At 40.6% G+C, this 15,834-nt stretch overlaps 1 protein-coding gene and 1 long non-coding RNA gene across 3 annotated transcripts in view; both read left to right on the forward strand.

The window, feature by feature from the left end:
- LOC112222972 overlaps positions 1 to 15,834 on the forward strand; it is a 266,640-nt gene that overhangs the window by 84,026 nt on the left and 166,780 nt on the right. The window lies entirely within an intron of this gene.
- Positions 2,041 to 15,834, forward strand: part of LOC112265655 — a 33,911-nt gene continuing 20,117 nt past the window's right edge. For both annotated transcript variants that reach the window (XM_042301864.1, XM_042301869.1), the window contains exons 1-5: positions 2,041 to 2,911; positions 7,515 to 7,633; positions 10,259 to 10,373; positions 10,644 to 10,721; positions 11,659 to 11,774. In XM_042301864.1, coding sequence (XP_042157798.1) covers positions 2,411 to 2,911; positions 7,515 to 7,633; positions 10,259 to 10,373; positions 10,644 to 10,721; positions 11,659 to 11,774 — 929 coding nt within the window. In that variant the 5' untranslated portion in view covers positions 2,041 to 2,410. The remainder of the gene's footprint in view (positions 2,912 to 7,514; positions 7,634 to 10,258; positions 10,374 to 10,643; positions 10,722 to 11,658; positions 11,775 to 15,834) is intronic.

A 15,834-nucleotide genomic window follows, 5' to 3' on the forward strand; every position in this document is an offset into this window, starting at 1 on the left:
ACTGTCACCAATTATGATTCCACTATGTTGTCTCCTTCAATCTGAGAATACAAGGAGGAGTTTTGGAGTTGCACCTTTCAGTTCACATATAGCATTGCAGACATTGTGGACTATTTTTCAAACTGTCGGTTCACTTGCACCACAGAAATCTCCTGTTTCACAATGGGAGGTTCCAGATGACAAAAACCTCAATGTCAGCATTTTCTTTGTATATACGGAAATAGTCAGGAAAATTGATTTAATCAAAATCATTCAGTGGGTTGCTCCTGTCTATAACCACCCTTCTGTCTAGCCTTGGTGGTGCTCTTTGATCAACATCCATTAATCTGAAGTTAAACCTGCCTTTGGCCAGGTTTAATTTAAGCTTTCACTTAGATCTAGATTAATTCTAATCGTCCTTCTGGAAATCAGACTTTTCTATTTCTAGACTAGGGCAAGTCTAAGACTATTTTAAACCATGTCTGAGAAATTTAATTTCAGTCAGTCTAGTTTAAAAGTAAAATGTATTCTAGGATTAGGCTTAATCTGTGTCCGTGAAACCACCCCATTGAGTTTGTTTTATGGTAGGATCAAGATGGTCAGATTTATATTTAGATACTGCATGTTGCAATTAATTCTGGAACATTTAATGTTTCATTAGCATCATGGCAAAATGAAAATTCTAGTAACCCATGTTGGTAATAAGTGTTGCACAAAAACACAGGAGTATGTGACTGAACTCTTTGTTCTTCCTATCAGTAAAACAAGAGCTGTCAAGACATGGTAAGGGGATGAGCTATAGCCATAGGAATTTGAGGTCATGTAGCTACAGTACATAAGACTGTTCTTGGAACAGTAAATGGACAGGGCAGTTTCATGCCTTAAGTATTATTGGTCCTCATGGTGTTGACCCAAAGTCAATTGACTTCAGTTGAGCCTCGAGAGAAAGGGGGCATTGGGTGTAACGGTAAAGTACAAACATGAGAAGTGTTCATTTGTGAGAGTGAGCAAGTTAGCATGGTGTAATGGTGTCGTGTTCATAAATCAAAGAGGGAATTTCCATGCATCTTGTACAAGCCAAATATGTGAACAGAGTTCCACCAGAGTATAGGATTACACAGTGAAATATATTTGAGAAAACAAAAATAATCTTCTTTCTACAAAACCCCAATCCGTCTTCATGAAACAAAAACAGGTATTTTCTCCTGATCCTATAAGAACAAACGACATTGTATAAGTCCCAGTCCACTAACAGTTTAAGCCTATGGCCTATAACATGGAAAAGACCTGTAAGGGATTGCCAGAGAAGTACAGAGGATGTTACAGTAGCCTGATGTAGTTTGACCCGTAGATAGGACACCTGGTTCAAATCAAGTGGAAGTCTGAGGCCTGAGTAAGCACAATGTGTTTCCTATGCGTGTCTGTAAATGTTTGGACTGTGAATGTGGAACTAGAACAAGAAGTAGAAAATTGCATTGAATTTTGTTAAGTGTGAAAACGGTTAGAAAAGACAATTGATTCTTGAGGCATATTTGAGAACAAGCAAATACCCTCACCTTTTGTACTTGTGGAACAAACATTTGACAATTTGACCAGTTATGGAGAGAGATAAAGAGAGAGGGAGAAAAAGAGAGAGAGAGCAGACTACAGACATGAGATCTAGAGGTGCTTCATGTTTGTTGTTCTTGTTAAAAGCATTACCTCATTGTCCAGCTGTGACTGAGTTGGCGAGAGCAGAATGAGAGAAAGTGGGAGCGAGTGAAAGAGCGAGCGAGCGAGAGAGAGCATTTACCCCTCTGTTACTCTATTCATATCTGAGCATGGAGCTTTTTGTTTGGGGAGGAAGTTTTTACAGCTCCAGTTTACAACCCTCAGTCACTCTGACTCTGCTCAGCCCTTGACAGAAAGTGGTGACCTCACTCCTTTTTAATGAAACTTCCCCCCTCTCTTTCCCTTCCTATTTTTTCTTTTTTCTAAGAGAGCAGCCAGCCAGACACTTTCCCTTTTCACTCAGTTCTCTCTCTTTCTTTCTCTCTCTATCTGTCTCTCTCTCCCTCTCTCTCACTATTGGCTTGGTGGTTGCTCAGAAGAGGCACTCCTCCCTCCTCGGCTTCTCACATTGGTTTCCCCTGACATGACACAGGCTCAGTTGATAACTTAGAAACAGACAGGAGGGGACGTCCTATTGTGTGTCCTGTACTTGTCTTCTCTCCATGAGGTGCAAGGAGGCGGGTGGCTTTTTGAGTGAGTTTTTCTCCTGACAATTTTTTGGGGAAAAGAGCATTGTTCATTCGAGGATTCGTCTTGTTTTTCCTCTCATTCTGAACTTCTGATACTGGACTTGCAGTAGATGAGGTGAGATATCTGTATTGTTTTGTGATTCTTGTCACAGTATGCCCATCTAGACTACACTGCAGAGCTATCAAAAACCATGTCTGAGGGTGTTGTCAGAAAAATCCAGCCCTTTACCATTGGGACCAGGCTGTCTGTCCCCTCTGAAGCCAAATGCCAGGAGATTGTGGATGTCTATTTGCCGAAGTCTGCTGCTCCGAACAAGTTGGAGCTACAGAACAACCTACACGACCAAATGTCCCTTTACGTGGGCCAGTCCCAGGGGTGGCCTGAGACTGGGAACTCTGAACTCCCACAAGTGGCCTCCCAGGTCTACGCTTCAACTCCAGAGGGACATCAGGATGAGAGAGTGGAGGAGGACAGGAATTCTGTGTCCCCCACTGCATCCTCTAGGTCCATCAGGAAGATTGCTATTTGCAGGAATGCCGAGACAGTCCCCGACGTGTCCTTGTGTGACTCTGACCTGGCCACCTTAGTCAGTTCCACGTCGGAGACCATCCGAAGCAACAGTGTTCACCCAAAACCGCCATCCTTGAGAGTAGAGGACGACTTGGATAAGATGTCCAACTCTCAGTCTAAGGTAACCTTGGATTACAGTTGTTTTATTCTTGGTGTCTCACATGTTATTGAGTTAGCATAGGCTGCAAGCCAGCACCAACTAATTTACATTTCAAATCACTTGGTTCAAATCAACTGGCTTTATATGAAATAGAAATGGTGAATGTCTCAGCCAGTGTTGTTATGGACATTTGTTTTGTTTCTGTTGGCCATTCTCAAGCTTTCTGAAAGCAAATTAATTGACTTGTTTACTTTAAAGAAAGTAAGTCCAGAGCCAAAAGGCAATAGGAGAATTGGGAATTAAATCCATAACCACAAAACCCAGTGTTAGTAATGTTTTGTTTTTCTCCCTCATTTCACATACTATGTAATGCTCTCATTAAGTAATTGTTTGTTTTCACATACTAATAATTACTGAATTTGCGTTACTGAGTAAGCTGAGTAACAACATCAATCTTTCAGTTTAATGCCTTCCACCCTGCAACACAAGACACTTTTTTTTCATCTGTTACCAAAAGCAACATGATATAAACACCATAATGTACATTGTTCCAGCATGAAACCTCCACGCACGCGCACGCACACACACACACACACAATGTGTGCACTATTACCTCAGTGTTGCATTATCCACACTGTACTCTCGAGATATGAGATCATCAGCAGGCTTTCATTAAGCAAGGTAAAAGGCCACGTTTCAGATGAACTGGTTATTTCCACAGAATAAACGACTCCCAATTCCATAATTGAAGGGGTTGTGTGGTGAAAATAGCAAACAGGCACATTGCGTTGGTGGATATAATGATGCCAAACTGAAGTTGTACCTGTGATTAAGTGTTTCTCCAGATCCACAGCGGGCAAACGGGTTATTTCAAAATTTGCGATTGCCTTTCGGAATTTTAGGGGATCCCGATTGGATTTAATAGTGACACTGAACAACAATTTGCGGAAGAAGCATGCCAAAATAAGCTTACAGATAAAGAAGATAGTGTACTTAATATCACATACCATGTTAAGATGCATATTTTATGCACTCAGAAAGCATGACATACATTTGAAGTTAACAGGAAAATTAAGTTAAATATTTTTTTTTACAGATAACAGTCCCATGGTTACAGTTTTCAATGCTGAGCATGCAACTAGCAAAATGACAGTGGGATGGGAAAAGGAACTGGAACAGCAGAAAGAGGAGCAATTATTTTGAGATGAGATCATGGTTTTGGCTCTCTTTCGCTCTTCATCTCAGCCCTGTGTAGGTGGGCTGGCTGAGTCACACAAAGCCTGCATTCTCTCATCGCTGTATTTAGTATACACATTCCATTTTCTTTCACCAGGATTGAGTATAGCTCTGGGGGTCCATCTTTGGGCATCTGTCTGTACATTTCCCTGTTTCTTATGACAATGTCTACATCTCTTGAAGTTTTCAACTTTTCAAGTACCCAAGACTACACAGACACATTTTTTTTTGTATAGCTTTGTGTATAGCCAAGCTATCCAAAGACTGCAGGGTATGTGCATTCAGTTTCGTGGTCTTTTGTAGCCTACCTGCGGCTTGAACTACCAAGGTACATGGAAATCTTGCAACATGGTGAAACCTGCGCAACAGTGCTTACAGTGATACGTTATTGTAAAACATTCTAAAAGCTCATATTCAAGCTTATCAACGCACCATAATGCATTATAATTGCAAGTTTTAAGTAAACTGTTACCAAAATGTGTATTTCACTGCAGGAAATACAGTACATTACATTCCAGGAAAACAAACATCTGTCTAAGATGAAAACCAGGCAGGCCTAACAAGTTTCAGATTATTGTGGAGACTGTAGGGAACCAGCAGCAAGTTGCTCCATGATTTAGCTACACACGGCAATGATGTAAGAGGTCTCGGAAAGATAATATGCATCATTCAACGTTTTGCATGAGGTCATCAGTACAGAATGCATCGGCATGGCAAAGAGAGAACGGAGACAGACAAGGAAAAGGTTCCACGAGCTTAAAGGTTATGAAACCGCAAAGATGGAGTAGTGCTCTGCAGCTCGCAGAAAATTATTCATTGCAAAGTAGCAGAAGTAAATTAAATGAAATGAATGTATCGCCTGTAGTGATTTCACAGCTATGGCAAAAAATACATTATTTTCACATTTTTATGTTACAAATACTGATAACCATCTGTATAACGCATGACCTTGCTCATAGTGCAGTAAAGCACTTGCGATAACCATTCAAAGCACATCATGGGTACTTTTAACAGCACTTATAAATGAATAACAGCTACATTCCTAATACATTACACTACAACTCATGGATCCCTATAACAGCCTATGTACTGCAAATAATTAAATGACCATTCAGAAATCCTTTGTAACGCATTACACACAGGTGTATATACACCAAACAAAAATATAAACGCAACATGCTACTATTTCTAAATTTTTACTGAGATCAAAAAAAGTTAACATAAGGAAAGTCAATTTAAATAAATTAGTTAGGCCCTGATCTATGGATTTCATATCGCTGGGAATACAGACATGCATCTGTTGGTCACAGATACCTTAAGAAAAATGGTAGGGGCGTGGATCAGAAAACCAGTCAGTATCTGGTGTGACCTCCATTTGCCTCGTGCAGCGTGACACATCTCCTTTGCATAGAGTTGATAAGGCTGTTGATTGTGGCCTGTGGAATGTTGTCCCACTCCCCTTGAATGGCTGGGTGAAGTCGCTGGATATTGGCGGGAACTGGAACACACTATCTTACACATTGATCCAGAGCATCCCAAACATGTTCAATTTGTGATATGCCTGGTGAGTATGCAGGTCATGAAAGAACTGGGACATTTTCAGTTTCCATGAATTGTGTACAGATCCTTGCGACATGGGGCTGTGCATTATCATTTTTGCACCCCAGTATCTCTACTTGCACATCATCATCTGCACATCTATCACTCCAGCATTAATGCCTCTATGACCTATTTATTGCCTTACCTCCCTACTCTGCTACATTTGTACACACTGTACATAGATTTTTCTATTGTGTTATTGACTGTATGTTTGTTTATGTGTAATTCTGTGTTGTTGATTTTGTCGCACTGATTTGCTTTATCTTGGCCAGGTCACAGTTGTAAAAGATAACTTGTTCTCAACTGGCCTACCTGGTTAAAAATAGGTGAAATAAAAAATACATAAACAAAATCATGCTGAAATATGAGGTGACGGCGGCAGATGAATGGCACAATATTTCTGGGATATTTTATTTCAGCTCATGAAACATGGTACCAACACTTTACATGTAGTGTTTATATTTTGGTTCAGTGTGTATATATATATATATATATATATATATATATATATATATATATATATATATATATATATATATATATACAGTTGAAGTCGGAAGTTTAAATACACCTTAGCCAAATACATTTAAACTCAGTTTTTCACAATTCCTGACACTTAATCCTAGTTAAATCCTAGTTCTGTTTTAGGTCAGGAAAATGTCGGAATTATAGTAGAGTAAATGATTTATTTCAGCTTTTATATCTTTCATCACATTCCCGGTGGGTCAGAAGTTTACATACACTCAATTAGTATTTGGTAGCATTGCCTTTAAATTGCTTAACTTGGGCCAAATGTTTTGGGTAGCCTTCCACAAGCTTCCCACAATAAGATGGGTAAATTTTGGCCCATTCCTCCTGACAGAGCTGGTGTAACTGAGTCAGGTTTGTAGGCCTCCTTGCTTGCACACACTTTTTCAGTTCGGCCCACAAATTTTCTATAAGATTTTTTTTATGGCGGTTTAGGAGCAGTGGCTTCTTCCTTGCCGAGTGGCCTTTCAGGTTATGTCGATATAGGACTTGTTTTCCTGTGGATAAAGATACTTTTGTACCCGTTTCCTCCAGTATCTTCACAAGGTCCTTTGCTGTTGTTCTGGGATTGATTTGCACTTTTGGCACCAAAGTATGTTCATCTGTAGGAGACAGAATGCGTCTCCTTCCTGAGCGGTATGATGGCTGCGTGGTTTATACTTGCGTACTATTGTTTGTACAGATGAACGTGGTACCTTCAGGCATTTGGAAATTGCTTCCAAGGGTGAACCAGACTTGTGGAGGTCTACAATTTATTTTCTGAGGTCTTGGCTGATTTCTTTTGATTTTCCCATGATTTTCCCATGATGTCAAGCAAACTGAGTTTTATGGTAGGCCTTGAAATACATCCAAAGGTACACCTCCAAGTGACTCAAATTATGTCAATTAGAATCAGAATCTTCTAAAGCCATGACATCATGTTCTGGAATTTTCCAAGCTGTTTAAAGGCACAGTCAACTTAGTGTATGTAAACTTCTGACCCACTGGAATTGTAATACAGTGAATTATAAGTGAAATAATCTGTCTGTAAACAATTGTTGGAAAAATGACTTGTGTCATGCACAAAGTAGATGTCCTAACCGACTTGCCAAAAGTATAGTTTGTTAACAAGAAATTTGTGGAGTGGTTGAAAAACTTGTTTTAATGACTCCAACCTAAGTGTATGTAAACTTCCGACTTCAACTGTACATGCCCTCAAGTGTCAGAATCATGCATTGAGTATACTGGTTCACAGGTTCTTCCTTTATAATGACCTCTATAGGATGGACATCCGTACGAGACGCTTGACGTGGAGACCGACCACAAGGGAGAGAAGAGGAAGAGACTGCAACAGATAGAAGGCAACAAAGTCCCTTCCCGAGAAAACACAGTTAACCAAACGTAGGTCCCATTTTTGACTGAGCAAGATATATCAGTAACACCTTACTTTGATTTAAAAAATAACAGTAAGAAACAACAGGCACCTAACTTTGATATATGCATGATAAATCATGGCCACTTGTGATTTATTATAGTTTTTTTTATTTCTCTATGACTTAATCAAATCACATTTTATTTGTCACATCCCCCGAGTACAACAGGGGTAGTCCTTACAGTGAAACGCTTACTTTCAAGCCCTTAACCAACAATGCAGTTGTTGGTTAAGGGCTTGTAGAAAAAAAGTGTTAAGAAAGTATTTACTAAAATAAACTGAAGTGAAAAATTGAAAAATAACTAATAATTAAGGAGCAACAATAAAATAAAAGCAGCGAGGCTATATATAGGGGGTACCGGTACTGAGTCAATGTGCGGGGGCGCCGGTTAGTTGAGGTAATTGAGGTAATACGTACAGTACATGTAGGTAGAGGTAAAGTGACTATGCATGGATAATAAACAGAGAGTAGCAGCAGGATAAAAATGGGGGTGGGGGGGACAAAGCAAATAGTCTTGGTAGCCATTTGATTAGCTGTTCAGAAGTCTTATGGCTTGGAGGTAGAAGCTTTTAAGAATCCTTCTAGACGTGGCACTCCGGTACCACTTGCCATGCGGCAGCAGAGAGGACAGTCTATGACTAGGGTGACTGGAGTCGTTGGCAATTTTTTGGCCTTCCTCTGACTCCGCCTGGTATAATGGTCCTGGATGGCAGGAAGCTTGGCCCCAGTGATGTACTGGGCAGCACGCACTACCCTCTGTGGTGCTTGTGGTTGGAGGCCGAGCAGTTGCCATACCAGGCGGTGATGCAACCATTCAGGATGCTCTCAATGGTGCAGCTGTATAACTTTTTGAGGATCTGAGGACCCATGCCAGATCATTTCAGTCTCCTGAGGGGGAATATGCATTGTCGTGCCCTCTTCATGACTGTCTTGTTGTGTTTGGGCCATGATAGTTTGTTGGTGATGTGGACACCAAGAAACTTGAAGCTCTCAACCTGCTCAACTACAGCCCCGGCGATGAGAATGGGGTCGTGCTTGGTCCTCTTTTTCCTGTAGTCCATAATCATCTCCTTTGTCTTGATCACGTTGAGGGAGAGGTTGTTATCCTGGCACCACACTGCCAGGTCTCTGACTTCCTCCCTACAGGCTGTCTCATTGTTGTCTGTGATCAGGCCTACAGCTGTTGTGTCGTCAGCAAACTTAATGATGATGCTTGGGCATGGAGTCATGGGTGAACAGGGAGTACAGGAGGGGACTGAACATGCACCCCTGAGGGGCCCCCCGTGTTGATGATCAGCGTGGCAGATGTGTTGTTGCCTACCCTTACCACCTGGGGGCGGCCCATCAGAATGTTCATGATCCAGTTGCAGAGGGAGGTGTTTATTCCCAGGGTCCTTAGCTTAGTGATGAGCTTTGAGGGCGCTATGGTGTTGAATGCTAAGCTATAGTCAATGAATAGCATTTTCACATAGGTGTTCCTTTTCTCCAGGTATGAAAGGGCAGTATGGAGTGCAATAGAGATTGCATCATCTGTGGATCTGTTGGGGCGGTATGCAAATTGGAGTGGGTCTAGGGTTTCTGGGATTATTTTTATTTTACCTTTATTTAACTAGGCAAGTCAGTTAAGAACAAAATCTTATTTTCAATGACGGGCTAGGAACAGTGGGTTAACTGCCTATTCAGGGGCAGAACGACAGATTTGTACCTTGCCAGCTCGGGGGTTTGAACTTGCAACCTTCCGGTTACTAGTCCAATGCTCTAACCACTAGGCTACCCTGGTGTTGATGTGAGCCATGACCAGATTTCAAAGAACTTCATGGCTACAGACGTGAGTGCTACGGGTCGGTAGTAATTTAGGCAGGTTACCTTGGTGTTCTTGGGTACAGGGACTATGGTGGTCTGCTTGAAACATGTTGGTATTACAGACTCGGTCAGGGACAGGTTGAAAATGTCAGTGAAGACACTTGCCAGTTGGTCAGCGCATGCTCAGTGTACACATCTTGGTAATCCGTCTGGCCCTGTGGTCTTGTAAGTGTTGACCTGTTTAAAGGTCTTACTCACATCGGCTGCGGAGAGTGTGATCATACAGTCGTCCGGAACAGCTGATGCTCTCATGCATGCTTCAGTGTTGCTTACTTTGAAGCGAGCATAGTGATTTAGCTTGTCTGGTAGGCTTGTGTTACTGGGCAGCTCGCGGCTGTGCTTCCCTTTGTTTTCCATAATAGTGTGCAAGCCCTGCCACACCCGACGAGCCGGTGTAGTAGGTTCAATCTTAGTCTTGTATTGACGCTTTGCTTGCTTTATGGTTCATCAGAGGGCATACCGGGATTTCTTATAAGCATCTAGGTTAAAGTCCCACTCCTTGACTAGGCTACATATACTTTGTCCTTGGTGCTTTTTGTTATGGCTACCGTTAACATGTTGTTTTCCTAGCTACTACTATGTAACTACAGCTTTCCATGTAAAGGAACATTACTTGGTCTGACTTCAATTATTCTGCACCCATCTTGGATTTCAAGTCATATCTGGGAATTTGACCCCCATGGGATCCCATTGCCAAAGCACTGAACTAGATACTGTATCTCTTTGGTAGCTGCCTGAGGTTCCAGTCACTGTTCAGAAACTATCACCAAGACCTCAAACTGGCTCTGGACGTCTCCTCCTTCTACCAACAGGCTGACAACATAATCTGCACCATCAACAGGAAGGTAAAAAGGCAGAATAGGAATTTGCACAAGAGTCCTATTTTGCACCAGTGATCCTTTAAAGGTACAACCTGCAATATTTACAAGCTGTTAAATGTTTATTTCAATTGATTGCTTCTTGAAAAATATATGCGCCATGAGCTTAGTACAACTGTCCCCATCATAACCCCAATAAAAGGTCCCAAAGCTCTCCAAAGTATCATTGTTTTGTAATTACACATTATTACACTTATTATCATAAGATTGACTCTATATTATTTTTGTGTTTGGTAGAGAAGCGTCCTGTCTGGATCCGATAACCAGGGGAGCTGCGGTCAGACAGAGATCTACAATATTGCCAGCCAAATCACGGTGAGTGGCACGTGGGGGAAAATGTAGCTCAAAATAATGAATACATTTATGGTGAAACGCAGTAACGCATCATTCATACATCAGGGTTGTGTTCAATTCCATTTCAAGTGAAATACTAGTAATTTAAAAAAAGTTATAATTGAAAATATAACCAACAAAAATATGAATTGAATGTCACTGTTTCACTGAATTGAAAAGAAATGCACTACAACTGTCTTGGCACATGCTCAGTACTCAAGCCTACTAAGTAGAGAGAAACACAGAGAAACTATCATAAGACAGTGAAACATAACACCACCAGACTATTCCTTCCTAGACCTTCTCTGGATCTTTTTGGGGTGTTTCCCCCTTAAGAAGCCTTCTATGATGTGATGTTATACTGTGAGACTTATATTTCCCTCACTAACTTTAAACATTAGCTATCTGAGCAGCTAACCGATCGCTGCAGCTGTACATAGCCCATCTGTAAATAGCCCACCCAATCTACTTACCTCATCCCCATATTGTTTTTATTTACTTTTCTGCTCTTTTGCAAACCAGTATTTCTACTTGCACATCATCATCTGCTCATCTATCACTCCATTGTTAATTTGCTAAATTGTAATTACTCCGCTACTATTGCCTATTTATTGCCTTACCTCCTCACGCCATTTTCACACACATTTCCATGTGTAACTCTGTGTTGATGTTTGTGTCGCACTGCTTTGCTTTATCTTGGCCAGGTCGCAGTTGTAAATGAGAACTTGTTCTCAACTAGCCTACCTGGTTAAATAAAGGTGAAATAAAATAAAAAATACTTCTGTGTTCCATCTAACCATAGCCTTCCATTTTAAAGAGCGTGGGTCGTTTTCCAAGACTGTAAATCAACACCAAATGAATTGTGTCCCTTCCTTCCTTCCACTGCTCCCATCCCCTCCCTCGACCACGCTCTCTCCAGATGCTGAACGAGACTGTTTCACGCCTTTCGGACCTCCACCCTACCCTGGCTGCCAGAGTGAAACGGAAGCAGGCTGAGGTGCAGGAGAGTTGGGGCCTTCTCCAGGAGGGTAGCGGGTAAATATGGGTCCCGAAAGCTCATATCGTTTCTTTGTCTGTGTCTCTAATGCAGCGTTTCCCAATATCGGTCCTCGGGACCCCAAGGTGTGCACGTTTTGGTTTCTGGCCTTACACTACACAGCTGATTAAAATTATCAAAGGTTGATGATTAGTTGATTATTTGAATCAGCAGTGAAGTGATTGCGCAAAAAAACAAAATGTGCACCCTTTGTGGTACCGAGGACCAAGTTTGGGAAACCCTGCTCTAATGGCACCCTATTCCCTATATACTGTAGTTCATTACTTTTGACCAAGGCCCATGCGACTCTGGTCAAAAGTAGTGCTATATATTATGGCAATATTTGCTATAAATGTAAGATCAATGTTTACAACATTCACACATGGTTCCCGTTTGGTTGGAGAATTACATTTTTAATTTTTTTATTTTACCTTTATTTAACTAGGCAAGTCAGTTAAGAACAAATTCTTATTTTCAATGACTGTCTAGGAACAGAATGCCGATTGTAACATCATAACTCCTGAAACACCTAATTTAACTGTGACAGGGCTGGCCGATGCCCTTCACATAAAAAAGGTTTTACTAAAAGAATGGGAACGGTTTCTTCCAAATTTTGATATTTATTTTCAATAAATATATAAATACAAAATGGTAAAAACATGGACTAAAAGATAAGCCCAAGAATAAAATAATAATCTTCACTGGTCTATCCTTGCTTACCTCTCTTCCCCACTGGCACTCTCACACAAACATTTAAACATCTGTAGCTCGTTATCTCATTTATTGGGAGGGGCCTACAATTACCTCTTTAGCCAATACCTATTCAGACACAAACACTCAATTACTACACACTTCACTGGTTCAGGTGAAATGGTGGAATGAGATCTATGATATGAGTAATGTATGTTGAGCAGGAATCTGGAATACAATTAACATAGAAATAAACACTCACAAATACTATTTCAATTAGGGGCAAGGTTCAAATGTTCAAGTGAGGATGTGTTCGCATCACTCAACTCTATTGAAGACTGTGTATATTTCCCTCCTGAAACCACAGTCTGAGAACCAGGGTGCTTACCTGTAGTCTATTTTCAGTGGTGGAAAAAGTACTTGTCATACTTGAGTAAAAGTAAAGACGTCTTAATGGAAAGTCCCCCAGTAAAATACTACTTGAGTAAAACTCAAAGTATTTGGTTTTAAGTATCAAAAGTAAATGTAATTGATAAAATATACTTATCTATCAAAAGTAAAAGTAAAAAAATAAATACTTTCAAATTCCTTTATATTAAGCAAACCAGACAGCACAATTTACATGTTTTATTTAATTTACTTACGGATAGCCAGGGGACACACTCCAACACTCAGACATAATTTACAAACAAAACATTTGTGTTTTGTGAGTTCGGCAGATCAGAGGCAGTAGAGACTACCAGGGATATTCCTGTCCAGCTAATCATTCAAAATGTAACAAGCACTTATGGGTGTCAGGGAAAATGCATGGAGTAAAAAGTTAATTCTTTTCTTTAGGAATGTAGTGAAGTTACCCAAAAATGTATTTTTAATGTTTACTTAAGTACTTTACACCATTGCTATTTTTCCCTCCATAAAACCATTTACATTTGGTAGTGCTGAATAAAGTCATCAATGGAGGTCACCAATAACTGAGTTAGCGAGCCATTGCTACAGTATAATGATACAAAACGGGCAGCCCTTTTGACCCAACCCACATGTCGACTCCGAACTTTTCAACATGTTGATAAACATCACTTAACAGTTTACGTCAGGATGAACTCATGGAAAATGTATTGCAGATGAAAAGGTTTGATGTTTACAATTGGATTAATGGGAAACATACTCGGTGAATAAGATGATGTATTGTTTTCCTACTAACACTCTTGTTGTGTAACTAACAAGACATTCTGGCATTAGAGCCAATGCCCTAATGGCAACTGAAGCCGACATTGAAATGATCCTTGCCCTAATAAGCCATAGTCTGAGTTTCACTCCCAGCAAATGCAGTCCAGATAATCGCCATGGAGTCAATTCGGGGGAATTCATTCGGGGGAATTCTCTTTGTATTATGCAATGCTCTAACTTTAAGCATGACGCGGATTTCGCAAGCCCCTGTGTAAAAGTGTTCTGTGTAGGAGCTGGAGCGACAAGTGTCACAGTGAATGTGTTCTGTGTAGGGGCTGGTGCCAAAATTAGATATGGATGAATATAGAGAAAGACATTTTGGGGGGAGATTATACTATACGATAAACCTGCTCCTAATTTCTTTAGCAGATGTGTGCAGAGTGCCTCATAAGTATGGTATGGCCTAGTAACCAGGGATACAAACGGATGTAGCTTATAAAGCTTATTGAACAGAAGTATACTGGTCAGTTACCATGTTAGCCATTCAACTGTGGGTTTAATGCACTTCTGCATTTCAAGTTACATTTTGGAAGTTTAATTACAAATGTTCTAGCTCAGATTTTGGATTTAAACTGTATGGTTTACGGAGGCATATTTCTTAACATATTTCTGAACACATTTTTCTTAACACATTGAACCATAGAATCCTAAGTTTTAGGGCATTAAACTTTTGAAATATAAACAAATGACTATTTTTGTTGTAAGGGCGGCAATGGGCTCTCTTCTGTCAAAACTGGAAATAGGTTTCCTTAACGGGCGCCAATGAGAAAGAACGTTTGAATTAAAGACAACCGACAAGACACGACATACACAGTGTTCCTTTTTGATGGCGAGACTTCTGACTCCTCCCAGCTGTTCCCTCTCTGTTTGATAGTTTATTTCTAAAACAAAAGCACTTTCCTGAAACCATGACCTCACCCCTTCAGAGGGGGGTGACATCATTACTTTGTACCCCTGCCAGCCCCAGTCAGTCACTCCAAGGACAAAGCCTTCTGTCTGTTCAGATTGTCATGGTTGCATAACATGTTGTTAGCTAATTCAGCATATCTGGTGGATCCAGTCAGTGTTGTTCATCCTTGGATTTCTGAGTCATGTGACACATCTCCAAGCAGAAGTGCTCTAGACATGTTGAGGAGTGCTCAAACGTGTGGGTATGACTCAAAAACCCTAAAGAATACACAGTAAAACTGATTAAGAGGCATCCGCAGCTGCTACAAATGATCCACTTTGGACATATTTTCTCTGATGCATGACAATAGGTGCTAAGCCTTGGTTAAGTGGTATCACTCCCATCGCTATGTACCACGGCTCTGGAGACCAGAGTTAAATCTTTGTGTCCACCCTTTTGACCTCTCCCCCACATCGATCTACCCCTTGGTTTCCAATCTGCCTACATAAAAGCACTAAATACAATATGTGTTTTATTTTAACACTCCACACCACAATGCTTTTTTCTCATCTTGTTTGTGGTGCTGGAAATAAATGCCTCAAGAAAAATAATTTCCCTAGTATATCACTGGGGTGTACACACCAATGTTTGCTGTGGAGAATGAGCAGAATATTGTTCATTGTAAAAGACTACTCCCGGACACACGATTACCTCTTGTATTATTATTATTATTATTATTATTATTATTGTCGTCAACGTTTCGGACGGTGACTTTTCTCAAGACAATTTTGAGTCAGGTCTCTAACCGAAACAACAGCAAAAACAACGTGCAGAGGTAATCGCACACTACCTTTCAAACATTTTTGAACACCTACTCATTCAAGGGTTTTTCTTTATTTAGACTATTTTCTACATTGTATAATAATCATGTAGTAACCAAAAAAGTGTTAAACAAATCAAAATATATTTTATAATGGAGATTCTTCAAATAGCCACCCTTTCCCTTTGGTTGAGGTCGGGTGATTGTGGAGGACATGTCATCTGATGCAGCACTCCATCACACTTCTTCTTGGTAAAATAGCCCTTACACAGCCTGGGGGTGGGTTGGGTCATTGTACAGTTGAAAAACAAATGATAGTCCCACTAAGCCCAAACCAGATGGGATATCGCTGCAGAATGCTGTGGTAGCCATGCTGGTTAAGTGTGCCTTGAATTCTAAATAAATCACAGACAGTGTCACGAGCAAAGCACCT

This window comes from Oncorhynchus tshawytscha, linkage group LG02 (genome assembly GCF_018296145.1).
Source record: "Oncorhynchus tshawytscha isolate Ot180627B linkage group LG02, Otsh_v2.0, whole genome shotgun sequence".
Taxonomy (NCBI): domain Eukaryota; kingdom Metazoa; phylum Chordata; class Actinopteri; order Salmoniformes; family Salmonidae; genus Oncorhynchus; species Oncorhynchus tshawytscha.